The following is a 20,003-nucleotide window of genomic DNA, read 5'->3' as shown; positions in this document are numbered from 1 at the left end:
CCCTACTGGAGGAAAGGAATGCAGTTTTGTTCAAGCGCCAAATTAAAGAAAGATCTTTGCATTAAATCACAATTTTAGCCAAAGCAAAGCAAGGCTGTCCAAGTGTTGGGAATTCATCGGGTATGAACCAATAATATAGAAACTGCTAATGAAACTTGGAAATTCCCAAATGGAAAATAAACAACCCATTACAAAAACAGCAGTACGTGCTAATTAACAACCAAGGTGGCCAAGTGAGACATTTTATGAGAAATCGCAGAACTCAAAACATATGATCTCAAATCTGTCTGGATAGTAACTATATATATATAAATTCATATTTGATTAATCTACTCATCTCTTACATATTGAAGTGTAAGAGACAAGTACAGTTATATTTCTTTATAAAGTTTAGTTAATTTTTGCTACTTTTTCTAGTTTTAAAATATTACTATTGCCAATAACATTAAATGCTATTTACGTAAATTAATTTCTTCAATAACTATAAAAACACTAAATGGTAGAATATATAGTAATACAACAGTCTCTGTGTATAGGAACACCTCCTAAGAGAACAATTTGCCTAAGGGAACACCCTTGTGGTGAAATGGATTTCTCCCATTGTAAATACTCCGACTAAAGGAACAGGAACTTCGCTTAAAAGAACACCTTGGCACAGACAGCGATTCGTTCACAACTGATACAGTACTGTTTTGTAAAAAAACGCCTTGTCATTGCGAGAGTGTCTTGAGGGATACTGATTGGTTTATTAAATCTTTCCACAACAGCTGCCATATCATTGCCTCGTTTTGAATTCTGATTTCCACGAGTGCTCCTCATCGCTACAAAATGGCATGTAAACAAAACGGCGAAATGTGCCGCTGTTTCTCTCGCTACACAAAGCAAGAAATTGTTCGAGCTCTTGAAAAAAAAAACCTGAATCGGGCACAAGTCGCCAAACAATTTGGTGTTTCCCTTTCTGGCAAGTTGCTTCACCATTCTGTTAAATAATGTGCATGTCTTTGTATATTGCTGCTGCATTTTGTAACGTGTGTAGGGGTGCGGTGTTAATTTAGTTTGACAGTTAGTTTATTAACGTTAAGTTAACCCTAAGTAAATGCCATTGTGATAGCCCGAAACACACCCGGGAACTAATTCCATAGCACATAGCGATTTAAGCTTTTTGACTGTGTTGTTTTGCTTTAGTTTTATTAATGTTAGTATTTATTATTATAGTTTACTTGCCTATTGTTTTGCTTTTACTTATTCAGTTCATTTCATATGTTGATGCACGTGCGTCATGACAAATAATATATGTATTTATTTATTTATTTATTGATTCATACTGTCTAGTGGCTAACTACGTCTTAGAGAAAACTCCGGCTAGAAAAACTTCACTTGCTTCCCGAGGGGTGTTCTCTTCGTCAGAGACTACTATACAAAAAAAAAAATTTAAACGAGAAAGGACTTTCTGAAGGAATAAGGGTTGTTGGTATCAAGAATTGATTAAACACTGCTTGAGGTTTTTCAGAACTTACAAACCACACGCAAGTGCAAGCGGCACTGTACACATCACCACAGTAAAGGTGCATTCAGCACTGTACACAGCACCACAGTAAAGGTGCAAGCGGCACTGTACACAGCACCACAGTAAAGGCTCAAGCGGGACTGTACACAGCACCCCAGTAAAGGTGCATTCAGCACTGTACACAGCACCACAGTAAAGGTGCATTCAGCACTGTACACAGCACCACAGTAAAGGCTCAAGCGGGACTGTACACAGCACCCCAGTAAAGGCGCAAGCGGCACTGTACACAGCACCCCAGTAAAGGTGCAAGCGGCACTGTACACAGCATTATAGATCACATGTGAACCATTTCCACTGTTTTAACAGAAACAGGTCTTCAGTAGAAAACACAAAACTGCTATTGTTGCAGGAATGGAGTGCATAGCAGTGAGTTCCACTCCTGGTTTCACTATGAATTTAACACATGCTGAGCTTGCTACCTATTCACTGTGGCTAATCAAGCTTGTATTAAAACCTGGAATGGGTGAAACTGCATGCAATCTGAGTTTTATTTCCATCCCTGTTGCTGGAACAAAGTTGCCAATTAAAATAGTATAAAGCATTAATTGTTACTGCTTCAAGCTGTGTGTTTCTTGCTAGACTCGTAACATTAATTGAAGCCCACTGGTCTTTGGACTCTTTGAACTTCTAGCCCTTTCTACAACGGCCTTGAGGTAAATGACGGAGAAGAAAAAGGCGTTTTTGGAAAAGGACGAAGGCCAGATGAACATTTTTACTTGTGGTCTGTTTTCCCTCCACTGGACTCTCCCTCCTGGGGCGAACGACACGCTGGGGAGTTGTTTCAGCACCTTCAAGGCCAAACACAACCTGCCCACTGTTGAGCCAGGCCAAAGTGTCTGCCACGAGGGCGCACACAGAGCGAGCCCTGTGCTTCTACAAATACAGCTCTTGGCCGGCCACTCGCTGGCCCGCTGGCTCCATGAGAATTTATTGCCTCCCTTCCTCGCTGCGGCGTGTTATTGTAGTTGTCGTCTCATTAAAGTTGTTACAATTTACTTCTGGGGGGCTTGTTTTTCTTGTATGGGATTCAGCAAGCTCGTCATTTGTACAGCTAAAGCCATTATCTGCCGTAACAAAGCAGGGATTCAAAGGGAGCTGCACACTTTATATGACCTTGTGACAACCTGTACTCAAAGGGATACTCTACTCAATTAAAATCAAAGAGTCACAGATCCTGACAAGGGTCTATTTTAATGATCTAAACAGCGGCTATGGAGGATCATAATACCACGGTTGCCTCTGACCTCTTTATTAAACCTGGTTGTCCCACTCCCCTACCCAAGCGGTGATTCGTGGACCCTTTTATTAACATTATCAACTAGTACCTTGACATACCTGTGTTGACACCATGGTCTGCTGTCAGTGGTCAGTTGTCTTAGTTGACCATGAGATATTTAAAGCCATTTTGCTTCTGGCTATTGCCATAGAAACCTCAACCTCAAAAATACACCACAGTGTTTCAGACATTACCAATGGAAACTGTAAGTATTGTGTTTAACTTAAAAAAGAAACGATTTTCACACATAGAATATAAAGCACCGTAGGTTACATCCAATTTACAATCCACTAACAAACACTCAATGGGGATTCAACATGCAACAAAGGCACATGTGAATACCAAAAACCCAAATCACACATACAAGGGAATTTCAGGAGAGATCAAATTGTATGAGAGTGACTATGTATGTCTGAACTGAGCTTGCTAGTTGGAACTTGGCTATTTGGATGTCAGCACAGAAAACGGCATCTTCCGAAGAGAACCATGGGTGGGACCCAAAATGGAACAGGATGTGTATCAACGGTACAACAACAGGGCACAAAACCTGCAACCAGCACTGTGGACAGAATCAGCCAATATAAGGCGGCATTGGGGAGGTTTAAAAAACATTAGGATTAGATGGTATTAATAAGTATGTCAGTAACATACATGACCCGCCAAGGTTGTAAATGAAAGATCTGAGCTATCAGTATGAAGATAAAGTTTATGACCATGACTAATATCAAAAGCATGCAGAATAGTAGAGCGTATGCTAAATAACGTTAATAACAAGTTTCATCACAATCAAGATGCATGTAAAAATGTACAACATACGTACGACCGCCTCCTGGTCTCCAGGGATTTCATCTCCTGCAGGGTATAGTAAATCTCAACATATATACCAGAGTTAATAAGTCACGTCCCCATTGGACCAGTAACTATACTTGTATATCTGTTCAGATTGTTGTCTTATGCACAAAGACGTAACTAATATTCTAAACATACAATTCATTAGCAAACTCCTGGCACCAATAAAATGCAAACAGCGAGCTTTTAATAAAATGATTAGCAAAGAATGCACTCTTAAAGCAATATCCCTGCAATACATATAAAGATATACTGCTCTGGCATTCCTACCTTAGCATAACAAAGCTGGAGAAACATTCTACAGTGCATTTACAACACAAGCCATCACTGGCTTATTCCAGTATTCCTCCAGGTATTTTGCACAACTGTTTTTTCATGAGGGTGCCAATCCTGTTGGGGACCACAGTCGTGTATCTACAAACATTCATCATTAAAACCTCAGCCTACCCAGCTATATCCTCCCTGCAACACGAGGAAGCCTGAGCACTGCAGCTCCCTGACTCAATGCACTGGGTCTCCTCAGAGAAATGGTTAATTTCCATGAAATGAAGTGTGACTTTCAGGCTGTGGCGCAGCGACTCCATAGCTATTAGAATGAACCTTTTATACGTGGGTGTGGGGAGGATCCCTGGTGGTGCAAGAGGGCCTTGGCCGGGCACCACCGCTCCTCGCTGATTCGCTGATGGTATGCATTCGCCGTTAATCGGAAGCCACAGGACAGTTATAAATACAGAGCCCTGGCACAGGCCGGGGCAGCAGAGACACAGACAGACAGAGGAAGGCACTTTTTATTTATATTTCTCATTCTTTATAGGAGGCCTCCTGAGTTCACAAAAATGCAAGGAAAAAAACCCACAAACAAAAAACTACCTTATGGTCGTAATGGAGCAATATTAAATCAAGACTAGAAAAAAAAAATATATATATATATATATATATTTTTTACCCCCTTCATTAGTACTTGCAACATTATCCCTACTAGTTGATGCAGCTTCTTGGATCTAAATTCTGCCATTGAGTAACTAATTAATTAATTGTAAGTCTTTTTACATACTTACACTTTAGACTCACAGAGTCTGTTGGAGATGATGGGTTTCACAACACCCCTTCTTTTATTGATAGATTTAAAATGCTTAGATCTGTACCTGTTCCGTCAACATACTGTAAGGCATGTGAATAGACAGCAGGCAGACAGACAGGCGGGCCAGCAGAGATGCGCTACTGGCAGAGGGAGGGTGCAGTGCAGTCATGCTTGGCTGGAGTGGATTTACGGGCAGTAAATGGAGGTGATTCATCAAAACAGACACGCGGTAGACATGTGTGCAGTGACACGGACCTCAAGGACTCAACACTGAGGATGAAACAATGGAGGGAGCCGCCGAGGAATGCTAATAATGCATTGCTCCAAAGTGAAGACATCTGCTCACGCCAAGTTACATTACAATGGGTGAATTTTTTAACCCACACTCAACTGAAAAAAAGAAAGACACGTCTATCAAAAACCTATGAACAATCTGTTCTGGTTGCTTCGAGGCAGTTTACAGTGACAATAACATAGTGTATTATAAAAAAAGAAAAAGGCAGTAATGACAGTATAATGACAGTGTGAAGACAATCATTTCTACTAATGATAGTACACGTCTGTCTGGACCCGTGGGGTATCGTTTTGATCTTGTTGGGAAGTTAATCTTGAGAGACGTCCTAACCAGCCAGGTTTAATGGAGGTGGGTTTAAAACCGGAGGATTGTTTTACAGCAATTTACTTGAGAACATACCTGCAGTATTACCCTTAAAATGTAAAACACATGCTAGAAGTCATCTTTCTTACAGTGGAATTTATTCTATACAAGCAATCAGGATTAGACAGCGCAGTTTCTTAAACTGACAACACACTCAGGTCACAAACTCCCCAGTTGCTCCACATTCCTGATTTCCTGTTAGAATTTATTATCATTGCACCGTTTTCTCCTAGATTATATTAACAATTCGATAGCGTGTGTCAGCTGAAGATTTTGAAAGCGTGATGTAAAAGGTGCCATTTTTACCGTGGCACAGCAGGAACACATTCTCTTTACGCGGCAGTCAAAAGGTTAAAAGGTCAAACCAAAAGTTTGACACAATAATATAAAGGAGTTGCTGCCCATTAACACAATCCAACACAAACAGTTTCTATTGCGATGAGCCTGGTTGAACATCAAACCATGCTTCCGAGTGTGCAGGCAGGATGCCAGGATATGAACACACCGTACCACCCAGTACTCTCCATTGTACATTGTGCCTGAAATACACAAGCAATTTTTAAACTACATAAACAAACCTAACATTTCGCCAAACAGGGGTCTGATCAGCGCCATGCTTAAATGTAATGTTCATTTCTGCTTACAAAAGACCCATTATAAAAGCCTCTTTACCTCCTTTGACACGATAATTAGATGTTTAGATTTCTAAAATACTCCTCTGTGTTAAAAATTGTTATAATAATATTCATTATTCTGAAATAAAGGGGGGGGGGGGGGGAGAGAGACAGCATCTGGCCACAAAGTTTTGTTGAATTAACAAGTTGTTTAATTAAATCATGTATAAAATGTTGTTTCTTTTGAGTTTACATATCTTTGCTCACCTTTTAATTATAGTTTGTTTTAATGTCTGCAGTGCCTCAGAAAACATGGAGATTTTAGCAGATATTGTGAGACGTGTGTCATAAAATTTTGGTACTGTAACCAATACACTAATGGGCCACATTATTATGACCTTTACCTAATACTGTGTTTGGACAGTCCTGCTTGCCCTGATCACAGCCTTGACATGATGTTGCAGAGACTCCACGTGGTGCTGGGAGCGGTCTCTACACCGATTCTGTGAAATATTAATGTCAGAATGAATGAGAGGCACTGGGATGTGTGTGTGGGGGGGGGGGATATTGGGTGGCAGAGAGGGAGTTAAAATCCTCCCTGCAAAAACACGTGGGAATGTGGCTGGAGCCGTGAACTGGATAAGTGCTTAAATAAATAATTAAGGCTCCAGCCTGCGGGGAGTGTGGGCACTTCTTGTTCAACTGTCCCCTCCCGGAGAAGGTGGAGGTGGAATGGCAGCTGGACTACCTCACGCTGATGTCAGCATTACCGCTGCCAGCGCCACCTCTGCCCGAGTCCACTGCAGGCTGCACGTCTGGAGGAGCCAGGATGGCTGCTGACAGCGTTGCCAGGGCTGGACTGCACCACACTGCTGTCAGCATTTCCGCTGCTACTGCTGACTACAGGTCCAGAGGAGCCAGCCTTTCCGCTGTCAGGATTGTCACTGCCTGCGTTGCCACTGCTGGCTGCACGTCCAGAGAAGACAGCATTTCTGCTGTCAGCATTGCCGGCGTGCCCTGCACCGCTGTCACAATTTCACTGTCAGCAGTGAGGACACTCTGGCAGAAGAAGAAGGAGGAGGTGAGGAGACCTCCACTACAGCCCCAATCACAACCCACCCACAAGTGTTCACGTGGGGATGGACAGACATGAGAGAAGGGGGGGGGGGGGGGGGGGGTCCGATGGTGGCCATGTGAGGAGGTGCGTGGCAGCAGCTTGCCAGTGATGCTGTCCTGTCACACATGCACATCCATTCATTGTATAGGTCTCAAAAGTGAAGCACATGTTTTAGCAAACATGTAACTTCATTTTAAAACAGGATGTCTGGTACTTCTCGAAGTTAAATAGGTCTCTGTTTGTTAGCCAGGCTTTTGGACTGTCTTGCACTTCCTGGGTCAATTCACTGGCTTATTTCCTGTTAATAACCAATAAGCCGTTTTCCCTATTGATTGACATGCTTTCAGCCAGTAACAAGCTTTGACCGAAAAGACACTGCTGGGGTGAAATGACGAAGGAAGTAACTTCCTGGAAGGCCAGGCAAGCAAACCAGTATTACCAGATGAATGTCTCTTCAAACAGTTCACATCTGAGACCTATGCATTGTAGCTAAGTGCAAAATGGGTTAGATTTATGTACTTCTGTTAGATACAACTACTTTGATGTCCTTTTATTTTACATTTCAGGAGTACAGTAAGCAGTTATTATAAAATGTGAAGAGAGAAATGATCATGCCCTTGACCTCATGAGTAATACACACGTAGCCAAAGAACTCTGAGGACCCCCGAGTCTGGACCATCCGTTGGTAGCCAAAACATGGCATACTGAGGGCTAGATTCAATCATGAAAAACTACTGTGCAGCTTTGTATCATGGCGCAATTCAGTCAAAGCAGTACACCTAAGGTAAATAAAGCTGATTCAGGGATAACCTACTAATGCATCACTGCTATTAAAGGTAATTTAAGTATTTCAAATGGACCATAATATAAATTAATCTTTGGAGATGGTGGGACCATATTCGTTTTTGAACTAAGGAGTCTTTGCATTTCTGTAAGCAAAAGGGTAGAAATGAAATGCACATCAAATGATACCATGTAACAAAACGTTATAGATTCCTGCACAGATTAAGAAACATGTGTTTTAATTAGAGGTTATTGCCATTAAACAGCAGACATGGTTTTATATAAAAAAAAGTAAACACAGGCTGCAATGGATATTCTGCACAAGCCCAAATTCCTGCTCTTCAATTCCTTCACAGCTTCTGAAAATGAACAGAACTTATACTCCAGACACTGTCAGCACTTCAGCTGAGTCAGCCACGTTCTAAATCATCTGAATATTTGAATACTGAATGCAAGAAGTCATATACTATTCCATATACAATTCAAACAAAACAGCAGTAAATTTGCATATTTGTATGAACTGTAGACTCATAGCATTTTCAATTTTTCAACCACTGTGTTGCATGGAATGGACATGGCATAAGTTGGCACATTGAAATCATATATATTATATACAAGAAGTACTAATAAAAGCAGATATACGTATTTGATGTGTTTTAATGTTAGTTCAAAACCATCTACTGACCTTGAAGCCAAGCTGGAGAAGGCAGCAATCCAATGCACAGATGTGAAGGAAAGAGTTACGAGAAAGTTAATGTGCAGGCAGAGATGAAGGGGTTACCAGTAAACACACACAGCACGAAGCACAGCACACCAGCAAGACTCAGACAGACAGAGGAAGAGGATATGCTTGGACATCCCAATAAAGGTCTAAAACCTTTTAAACTCCAAACAGGATTAACAGACTAAGACTAGTAACTTGTCTTTCATAAGATGTATTAACACCTTCAGTCTAGATGCAACATCTAACCCCTAACACCCAAATCACATAAAACAATTATCCTGCAGTATTGTTTTAGTTCCAGAAGGTGTCACTGTCGTACAGATGTGTTCCTTCATTTATGTTACAAGCTCACCATCTGTTGGTTAAGAATGGCACTACTGTGCCTTCTTATTAAGCAAATGGAAATTTCTGTATCGCTCTTGGTACTACATTCACTGTACTGGACAACAGTCGACTTATAATGTATTTGAGCACATTTCTCAAAGGCTTTTGCAGATTGCACTAGTTGGCTTCAAACAGCCAACACTAAATTACAAGTTACAGGATAAGCACAGTTATGTAAACTATCTGCCAGAGTTTTGCACGTAGAGGGAACAGTTAATAGATCTTAATGAACCAGATGTTTTCCAAGACTTGGTAACTTTTAAGCAGAGCCTGCTCTAATTCTGCTGTGAGACTTTTGACATTTCTTCTGTTAGCTCTCGGCTGCAATCAAAACAATTTGGCTGCTGGGTGAACAAAGGCTGTTATGAAAGAAAACCTAAATCCAAACACCCTTTCTCTCAGATAGATGTCACCCGCTAGTTTGCAACGTGCACTAATGAGCCCCGGATTGGTCTCTGCTCCACCTTTTATTAAAGCTGTGTTAGTCAGGCCCATTGATAGGCTCACAATTCACAATGGACTTGTCACCAAGGAAGGGATTATTTTTACATAATCCATTTTGTTTTTAGGCTTGGTCTTCTATAGATTAACAGGAGTGAAGGTATCGAGGGTTTCACCCTAATCCAACATTGCAATTCTGTGTGATCCATTGTCTGGTTTTTGTTCTGAACTGTAGACTGTCTAAGCTTGATGGCCAATTAAATATGCATGCTGCTGGGCAAAATTAGCTAAAATATTGAACATACGAACACATTTTCTTACAGTACATGATTTGTGATATTGTTATCAACAGTTTAAGAAGTGTTTCTCCTGCTTTAGTACCTGCGAGTCTGTCTGAAGCCTGCCCAGGAGAGAACCCTATCTCCAGTGAGCAGATCAGTCTCCTGGTCCTTCAAACCACTGGCATCTCTTCATGAGACTGCCTGCAATGTCAGCTTTGAACCCAACCTGCCTGAAGTCTTGCAGCTTGACTCACTGTGACACCTTATTGTAGTCAAACAATCAGATTCTGTTCTGTGTTTCGCAAACGCCATATCATTATTTATTTTGAAATCAATCATGTGAGAAGATGTGTTCATTATTGCCATTTTTAAATCATTCAGAAAGCTGGAAGCAAGCTTATAAGTCTTGGTTATTTTAGCACATTCCAGCATGCATCGAGCACTCAAGAATGGCTTTGTCACAGAACTTTACCTCTAACATTATCACCACTTAAATAACTCATATTGACATCCTTGACATAGAATGTGTACTTACAAAACAACCTGTAGAAATGGCTTTTGGAAAATACGATGAAGTAAATATCATATTACAGCCTCTCTCTTATGGTTTAATCTTATTATAAATGGCATGCAAATACAAATGTAACCACATTCTTCACAGATTCTTTCTTTAAAATGGAAAAAAAAGATTTTGGCACTTCACTGCATCTTCCACTTGGAGCCCTTTTTTTTTTTTTTTTTTTACAAAAAAAAAAGCTGTAGGCTATATTGATTTTCCGGGTATTAAATAAGTTAATGATAGTGGTCAATATTTTCCAGAACTTTGTTTACTCAAACCATAGGGCAAAACCATATGTACATTCCTTGGATTTCACCAAAATATTAGTACACTGAGTCACCTAAATATAGCTGAGCAGCACAGGAGAGATACAGCAGCAAGTGACTGACTTTGTTCTGAAATCACATGGAGAAGAGACAAGCACACTGACAGGCAGTGATCAAGGCTGGTACTGGACTGCAAACCATCAAAAATAATGTAATATCTTGTAACAATTGTAAGTCGCCCTGGATAAGGGCGTCTGCTAAGAAATAAATAATAATAAAATAATCAAGGATCCACGGAAAGACTGAAAAAAAAGTTTTACTGAAAAAAAATTAATCTGTTTGGAAGATTTCCATTTCTTTAAAATTTGCCTTGATTAATCCAAGTTATCCTCAAGGCCCTTCTAGCAGGATCGAGGGTGCCTCATCAGAGCGAGACTGGCAAACTCTCAAGGTCAGGTGTGCTGAAGTGCTGCATCTTTAAATGTAATGTGAAAATAAATGTACACTGCTCCCTCCTTTCAATGAGTCACTCTGCCCCTTGAGATCTACAGGACCTTTGCATTTGAATAGCTAACCATGAAATGTGCCACTCCTTGCACTTACAGGATGTGGACCTGCTGCAGCTCACTAAGAATACATGGATGACAAAGTGTCAAGGGAATTCTCATCCCTTTCAAACTTATTTTTACTGCTCTCAGGATTTGCTTAGTCTGCTGTGTTGCATATTTATAGGCTTGGGGAGATACTGTTGCAGGACCTCTGCTGTAAGATTTAGATTTAGTTTTCCAATTCCACCACCTGTCTATCTACTCTGTGGATCCTTGTAATAAACAAGGGTGGGTTTTAATTCAACTGCTACACCCATTTATCATACTATATACACATATTCTTCACTCAAGCCCACTCAAGCAAAAAATATTAGCAGTAGTATTATTTATTTTACACACAGGTCAAATAAAAACTAAAAACAATTTGTAGGAAAGGCTACTGCAGTGTGCTCCCATCCCTTGGCATCAACAAACCTACAAGATGGATGATGGCTGACCATAAAAGTGCACATCTCACAGTTACCATCAACATTTTCAGAATATTTCCTTTGTCACCTGCTTAAAAAAAAAAGACCACTACAGCGGCAACTGTCTGATGGTTGATGGTTGATGATTGAAAGTATCCCTTTAAGACACAGCCCATGCAGCCAAAACTTCAAATCCAACAACGTTCCAAGTCAGGCATACCCTCCCCTGCAATGCCTAGCTTTGATTTATCCACACAATCACTCTCCCATGCAGTCTCTTGAGGTCAGGACCGCCTGTCTGTACAGTCTGCACGTGGAAAGAGCAAGCTAACCTGCATTCAGGAACGAAGTGAAATCAGCAACTACGAGCAAAAGCACGGTATATGTCCAACTAAATTAGATGTCAGTCAGTCACTTATGGACTGTTCCAAAAATAAATAATTATTAAGAAAAAAAAAATCATGGTGTTCAATGAGCTATGAAACAGTAGTGTACTACAGGGTGGTTCACTTGACTTGGCCAGTTTGTATGGCTCAGTGGAAGTGGGCATGTGGCAACAGCATGAGGAAGTGGGTGGAGACTAAGGCTGTAACAGAGCAAGTGTATAAAACGTGTTCCGATGCATTCCACGCACTGCTCGTCATTCCTGTGATGAGTTTGCTGTATTACACGCTCCTATGGATAATACACACCATTTTAGTGACCCTGGCATCAGTTCTTAACACTACATTCCTCTGCATACTTTACATAGTAATACACAGTATAAAGTAGGCTACTACTGTAACTCTGCCTTAGCACAACAAGCAGATCAAGTTTAAAGTCTGTTACACACTATGGGGCCTTAGATTTTTTGATTTTGTTCAGCAAAATACATTTGAAAAATATTTAGTTTATAAAAAATGTATTTCTCTCCCTGCACAGCTTAAGGTAAATAACATTAAATGCAACTGGGTTAACTTATTTTTAAAAATTTTGCATTTAGTATATACTGTCCATTTTGTTGGTGCATTTCAAAACCAAGTAAAATGCCATCAATACATTTGAAAAGGTCTAATACATTTCTATGGTACTATGTAGGTTTCAGCATCCAAGTTCAGTGTTAAATCCAGATTTCCTTTTGGGAGAAAGTCCTAGCAAGTTTGTAACTAAACAGACAGCAAAAAACAAATAACTACCTTTAGTCTTCCCATATCCCACAATCCACTGCATAAGAAAGGATTAACTGATCTAATGAAATTTTGTTGACTGATCACCTAGGAAGCAGGATCATTTGCTTATATTCAGTTTTACTAACTGTTACTCATTTACCATTGCAATTCAAGTATATTCTATAATATCTGATACAAGTCTTACATTGTTTTGTTACATTACGGGTTTTATTTACAGTTAACTTACCACTATATACAAATTCTATACCGTGAAATATTTTAGTTGATGCATTTTAATTAAGCATATATTGTTAGATGTAAAATAAACCTAGACTGTAAACCACATCATCTTCGTGTTACTAATATGATGCACGGGACATCAATTACAAATAATATGTTATTAATAAAAACATCACACTAAAATACATGTGTTTATTCAATGTCATTGGTTGCTGTAGTTCTTATATGAACTCATTGAGTAAATACTGTGTTCCTCTATCAGCAGCTCTCACACGCTTTTCAGGAAGCCTGTGTATTTCAACATTATTGAAGTTTTAGTGGCATCTCCTCAAACCTGTAGTATGATACTTACCTATAAACTACAGAAATCTCATTTGTTATGTTAGGGCAGTTAGAAGAGGAGGGAATAATAACTGAGAATGACCCTACTTTTATTGTCTTCTGTCTACCATTTTTGTAGCCATTGGTTTGGCACGGATTCATCTGGGTGTATGTCTCAGTTATGGGTGGAATTAGGAAGGATCACAGCAAAAATGGAAGAAGAAAGACTATCTTGTCATAATGACTCAGGCATGGGTCATCTAGTATTAGCGTTGGTACTCTAATTGCAGGTTGAGTCTTGCAAAGGTATGTTTGAATCCTGCTTGCTCTGTGGAAAACTCAGTTGGGGCAAGTTTGCCCATTCTGATCACGCGCCTTGAGAGTCCAAGCAGAGAAAGTAGCTTGCTAACTTCTGTTGTCGAGGTTACGTGAGAGAAAAGATGCCAGTAGCTGGATGGTGGTCTGCTTGATCAGTTAGGGGGTTGCAGCAGTGAGGCAACTGGACATTTCAAAATTGTGTAGATAAAAAAAAAAAAAAACTGATTGGGAGAAAAAGAAAAAAAAAAAAACTTCTCTAAAAACCTTGCAGTGCTGGGGTGCTTGTAGTAGAAATGTATATTTCATCCGGCGTCTGAACTGAACTAGTCAAGCACATTTTGAACAATCCTGTATACAGATTAAAACATCACAGTGTTTAATTGAAAACACAGCATAAGATTTTAGTGCACAACAAAAATGAAATGCCCAGACTTAAACTTTCAGCAAGGTAATTAAACAATAACAAAGAAATAACAAAGCAGCAGCGTTGGGAGGGGAGGGGAAGACCAAGGAACAGGGATGGGAATAAGACTCACATTGAGAGCAGTTTGATCCATTCCTGGTTTTACTGCGAGTTTAATAAGATACACCTAAGCTTGTTACTTATGCACTGGGCTAAAATCAGCCTCACAGTAAAACCTGGAGTGGGTGAAACTTCTATGCAACAGGAGTCTGGTTTCCATTCCTGCGAGGGAAGCTTGAATAGGTCAGCGTGCAGCCAAAACCTCCATGTATCTCAGACTCACTTTCCAAAGAAGTCCCACACAAACCCCCCCATGTGCTGTGGGCCTGGCACTGCCACCTGCTGGTGACCTTGAGCGGTGCGGGAAGCTTGCTTTCTGAAGGATAGACATGTCAGGAGGGGGAAGAAGACAGACACACACAAACACAAACGCACAGTCGAGGTGTGGACGGAGAGGGACGGGTAGACACATGGCCAAACGAAAAGGTTAAAGAGACACAAAAAACACAAAGAGCAACAAGATGGCAACGCACATACATGGACACAGAGAGCACAAGAGTTAGCACACAGAGAGACGGGACAAGAATCACAAGCTCCGCTCCGCAACAAAAGCAACAAACATACAATCACGATGGGACATCAACAGTTTTACTGGCTGTTAGGTTTGTAACCTGCTTTTGTACCCACCCACCCTCTTATTGGCTTTAGAAGTTACCATGTGTTTGAAAAGTTCCAGGTTGTTGCCCAGAGAGCATGCCCCAAACCTGCCCTGGGCTCAATGGAGAACCCTTTCTCTTTGGTAGTGAGGGACCTGGTCAGTCTCCATGCCTCAGGCCTGCCCTGGACTGGGCAGGACTGTAGGAAGCACCTTTTCTTTCAGGTGATGAGGAAGCAGTTCAGTTTCACTTGTTAGTTACTTGGCCTCCAAAGGTGAAAGGCTAGTGTATTATCAAACTCTCACTCTGATAACCCTTTCCACGCAGTGCAACAAGTTGCATGAAAATAGCTGCATGCAACAAACCACTGTGCTAACCAGAATGCAGCCTTTTTTGTTTACACGCATAATTCTTCAAGCAATTTCAACAAACGCCACTGAGAGCAATTGTAATGACGCATCCAACGTGTCGCAATGTCATTTTAAAATTGATTCAATCTTATTCCCAGCTAGAAAACATTAACCAACCTCCCAGGCACTAACCACTAGAGGCCAACAGGAAGCACGCCAACTGCTGACTTCCAACACAATGTTATTCTGAGTCATGAGCACAGAGCATGAAATGCATGTTTTAATCTCATTTAAAAACATCTGATCAATATCTAAATCAGTCTTCACTTTGGTCTGTTTATAAAACCATCACACGTTACCGCATTTTATTATAAAAAGTGTTTTTGGAAACCTGGTTCGCTACATTGTGCCCTAATGAACTGTATACTGAACCAAGAGTAAGAGAATGTAGTTCATGTCTGTTAGTGCCCTTGTAAATGTTTCAGTCTGGTCATCATAAACTTGGCAGTTCATTTCAGTAAACTATATATCTATCTATAAATATCTATCTATCTATAACTTATTTATATGCACCTATCTGAGGACTCGATTCCCGAATCTTCTCTATATATCCTGCATGCAAACCCATTTGGAAATAAAGTCGGGTTGGGGATTCTAGTGCACAGGTTCAGAATCATCGATTCCTCCAAACCCATGTGAGTTTGGCATGTATATTGGTTTTTCGGAATCAAAACTACTATTGAATTGACTACATATATATTTAAAAGTATTTAACTGACTACAGGTAAACTGATATGGTGTCTCTTATATGTTATATTTTATAATGTATTCAGGGTTAAAGAACTCACACTAGTGCTGCACCCAGTCCTGGATTTCAGAACTACCAGTGCTGAGGTATTACTGAAATGGTCAGGTGCATCCAGGCTGATTAATATACTCAGATCTGACTGCTCTTATCACAGCATGAATAACTCCTGCCTCCTGATCATTTCAATAATTGACCTACTTGAGGGCAGTTCTGAAACCTGGGACTGGGTGCAGGCATGTGCAAGTTTATAACCTTGGTATGTGTCAAACAGGGTGCCTCCCTATAAATGAGACATTGGTCTCAGTGAGTAATAATATCCTGGTTCACTTTGAAAACAAACTCACTCACTCACTCACTCCAAACCCACAGAAACACACGCATAAACACACATACACACACACAAAGCCCTCCTACCTCTCCAGCTCAGTGATTTTCTTGTCCTTGTCATTCTTCTCGTTCTCCATCTCCCGCAGGATCTCCAGCAGGCGGTCCACCTCTGCCTGTGCCTTGCTGGCATCGTCCCTGTGCCGCTCCACCTCCCTCTCCAAGCCCTGGATCCGATCAGACAGCTCTGTGCTCATCCGCGCCTCCATCGCAGACTCCAGGGCCTGGAGGGACGATGAAGAGATCAATTCAATTATTTTACCCATTGAGAATGTCCAAAGGGACACCAGAACACAACAAAAAAAGACATATTCCAAAGTAATATAAACTGGCATGACCTAGGGTCTAAATTTTATAACAATTTTAACAGATATATATACTTTTTTTTTTTTTTTTAGTAGATTACGGTTCTTTTTAAAGTTTCATTTTAAAGTTCAATCATAGATTCGAAGGCAGGCGCTTTTGTCAGTGTCGCCACTGGTTGGTGTGTCATCTTAGGTGTCAGGAAACCAAAATCAGAAAGAAAAAAAGAAAAAAAGAAAGAAAATGTCATTGATTTTCATTCAGTGATGATACGGGCCGTGTTTACGTCCCAAATGAAATGGCAAAGTGCCTGAACCAATGAGAAATTAGCCTGTTTTTCAGTTGTCTTGTTGAGCCCCAACACATTTCAGAAGCACAACTGCATGTCTCAGCCTACAGTATGGGGTTTCTAATACAATGGATATGGTCTACCCCTGTGTATGCAATTTAATTCGGATTGGACTGGTCCATCTTCTATGCATTTCTTGGTTGGGATTTAAACATGTTATAGGGGTCTACTTAAATCGCTGAGAATTTACATATTTTTCCTGGGTAGGTAATGAAATAAAATTAGGATTTCACAGACCTGTTTAAACATTAAATAAACCTAAGTAGACAATATTTCAGAGCATTAAAAGCCTAAAAAAGTGGTATTTGCTTCCTTACTAACACTTCATTGCATGCAACATCACCCAGCAGTTGCTGCCGACATTCTCCGTCTGGTGTGGACTTGCCCATACATTGAGACTGCACGTCTGCATCCACTGAATTGGTTGGAAGTGTAAGGCAAAGCTTTGCCAAGTTATACAGATGTGGAAATCGATTAGAAACAGTCCCAAAACCCGGTTACCCAAGGGCATCTGGCATACTTTAATAAAGCCATATATGCAGCATGTTCATTGTAATGTTATTTGTCCCATCCAGGAATTTATTTTATTAGTATCGAGTCTAAAGAAAGAAAACGTGCTATTCGGGTCTCAAATTCTAACTGCATTTAAAAAGTAAGCAGCAGGTTGTTGAAGCGAGGTGGCTGTGCTAGATCGTACTTATAGTATTGATTTAATTTGGCTACAACGGACAGGAATACTTTTTGCCTGCGCTGACTTTCAAGTTTTTTTTTCTGAAAGTTATTTGTTTTACGTTCTGTTTAGCAGCATCTGGTATTCTTTCGTTTAATGTGTGATTCTGAAGCTAAATAGCGATCGATCGTACTTTCTCCAAAGTCACATTACAAGACGTGCAAAACAACTCCCCTCCATCTGCATGTAAAGTTTCTTTGGGAAATTTCTTGACATGATCCTCAGTCAAAATACACTTTGTTTTTTTTGCTTTGTCGTCCATTTTTGGTATTTTACCTCCAATGCTGAAAACTAGATTTTAGCAACCTAAAATCAAAATAACAATGCAACACTGGCTTTATCCCACCTCCTACTGTACAGTACAGGTCACAGAAAAGCCAGTACAGACATACTGATAGGCTGATTAAAACACTGTTGTCATGTGAACAGTAAACAAAAAAGTTAACCAACGTGGAGTTTTTTTTTTTTTTAAATGTTATTTGTCAAAAGGAAGGTTTTTTTTTTTTTTTTGCCTAAGTGCAATGTCTATCTACAGAATTAAGATACGTAGTTTGCATCGCTTGCAGTTTGCAGTAGTTCATTAAAAAATTTTATTTTTTTTTCTCTCTGTACTAGTCCGGTGTGCATTGGCCCATAAAATAGGTGAATTTCGCAGTGATCCCTCAATTTCCCGATTTCCGCGAAATCGCGAATTAGGTAGACCCCTAGTTATAAAAGCATTTCAAGTCCAGTGTCATGTTTTTGTACACAGTACAGTATGTTCTTGTGGGAGGGCTGAGGCCTCGCATGTGAAATAAGAATGCTTTGTGCATTTTGCTTGATTTTTCCTTTCGTGTTTATGTCTGCAAATATTTGAGAGCCAGACGCTCCGTCCCAGACGTGCTGCCAGCCGAGTGTGTTTACAGGGAATCCTGGGAATCCTGGGACCGGCTGGTGGGCATGTCCTAAAAGGGAGCCACTGACACTACCCAGAGCTATGAGCCAAGGACCAGGACTGCCTACGCCATCCCGGACAACAAACCTGTCTCTATAAAATAATTAAAACCTCCAACAACCGAGTGTGCAACCAGGACCAGGGTAGTGTTTCAACCTACAAGGAGCAGGTATTAGTTTTGGGAACTTAAATTAAAAGATTAGAAAAAGAACCGGGGTTTGGACAGGTACTCTGAATAGACATTGCATTTTTACTGTATATTGACGTTCCTTTTGCGGCCTATTAGGTGTTGCTTTACAAACTGATTTTTTCCACTGCAAGATGTCATGTGCTATTGTTTTGAAATACTCCTGGCTTAAATAAAAATGTGTTTCAAACCTCTCGGATTATGCATTTTGGATAAAACAAAAATGGATGGAAGAATTTACTTTTACCAAGACATAGCTTTCTCAAAAACTAAAAACAATGATGGGCCCCGTCCCAAATAAAACAGCTACAAATCCTGGATAGACTAAACAGCAAAGAAACCTCTGATTAAAACCGACAGACCTGACTCTTCAACACAGCACTGGCTCACACTCATAGCCAAGGAGACATTGTATTGAAGTATAGAGTAATTAAATTCATTGTTTACCAGTAATAAGGGTAATTTAACACAGCACTGTATAAAGCCCCTCTCGCGCCAGGCTAGACAGGATCTCAGAAAGGTTATTAATGCATGTGATCCCCCATTCAGCTGGCAGGGAGCTTCCTGTCTTGATTAATACTCAAAATGTATAAACTGGCAAAGTAGTACAGTTACTAAGCTAGGTACAGTATCATGCAGACCCAGTTGCTAACATGCTGCCAGGAATTAGCACTAGACATTATATGTATTATTATTAAAGTAGACATTTAAGGAACTTTAATATTTTTTACTTATTAAAAGTCTGGGAAGAACTGCAGAATTTTCCATTTCAGAGGCCAAATAATACACTCTGAATACTGTCTGAAAAGCGTGGGCACATTTCTGACAGCAGCATTTAAAAGCAGTCTCCAGTTTGCATGGCATGATGTACTGTGTTTTCAAATGTGTATTTGTGTGTGCAATGCTACATATATGCAAGACCTGTCTGTTAATAGATGATTTACAAAGTGATTTTGTAGAAGTAAGGGCCATCTAGTGGAAACCTGTGTATTGTCAGAATTACAAAAAATAAACTTGCTCTTTAGTACCTGTGCACTAGATGGCGTTGGCTCTTATTTCTATTAAATACACTTGGAGTGATCTAGCCTGGGTTACAGGCAGGCAAATAGAATCAATCAATCTATCTATTTTATATAGTACCTTTCATAGTGGACCACCATCACAAAGCGCTTTACAAGATACAGTAAAAAGCAGTAC

The 20,003-nt window shown here is 40.2% G+C and overlaps 1 protein-coding gene across 10 annotated transcripts in view; it reads right to left on the bottom strand.

Moving 5' to 3' along the window:
* The window catches only part of LOC117414964 (ELKS/Rab6-interacting/CAST family member 1), a 374,494-nt gene that overhangs the window by 235,535 nt on the left and 118,956 nt on the right, over positions 1 to 20,003 (bottom strand). For all 10 annotated transcript variants that reach the window (XM_059026821.1, XM_059026823.1, XM_059026822.1 and 7 more), the window contains one exon: positions 16,334 to 16,527. In XM_059026821.1, coding sequence (XP_058882804.1) covers positions 16,334 to 16,527 — 194 coding nt within the window. The remainder of the gene's footprint in view (positions 1 to 16,333; positions 16,528 to 20,003) is intronic.

The sequence above is a fragment of the Acipenser ruthenus genome, chromosome 7 (genome assembly GCF_902713425.1).
Source record: "Acipenser ruthenus chromosome 7, fAciRut3.2 maternal haplotype, whole genome shotgun sequence".
NCBI classification, from domain to species: domain Eukaryota; kingdom Metazoa; phylum Chordata; class Actinopteri; order Acipenseriformes; family Acipenseridae; genus Acipenser; species Acipenser ruthenus.
Note: the sequence above shows the minus strand (reverse complement) of the source record. Positions and strands in the feature narration are given on the sequence as shown.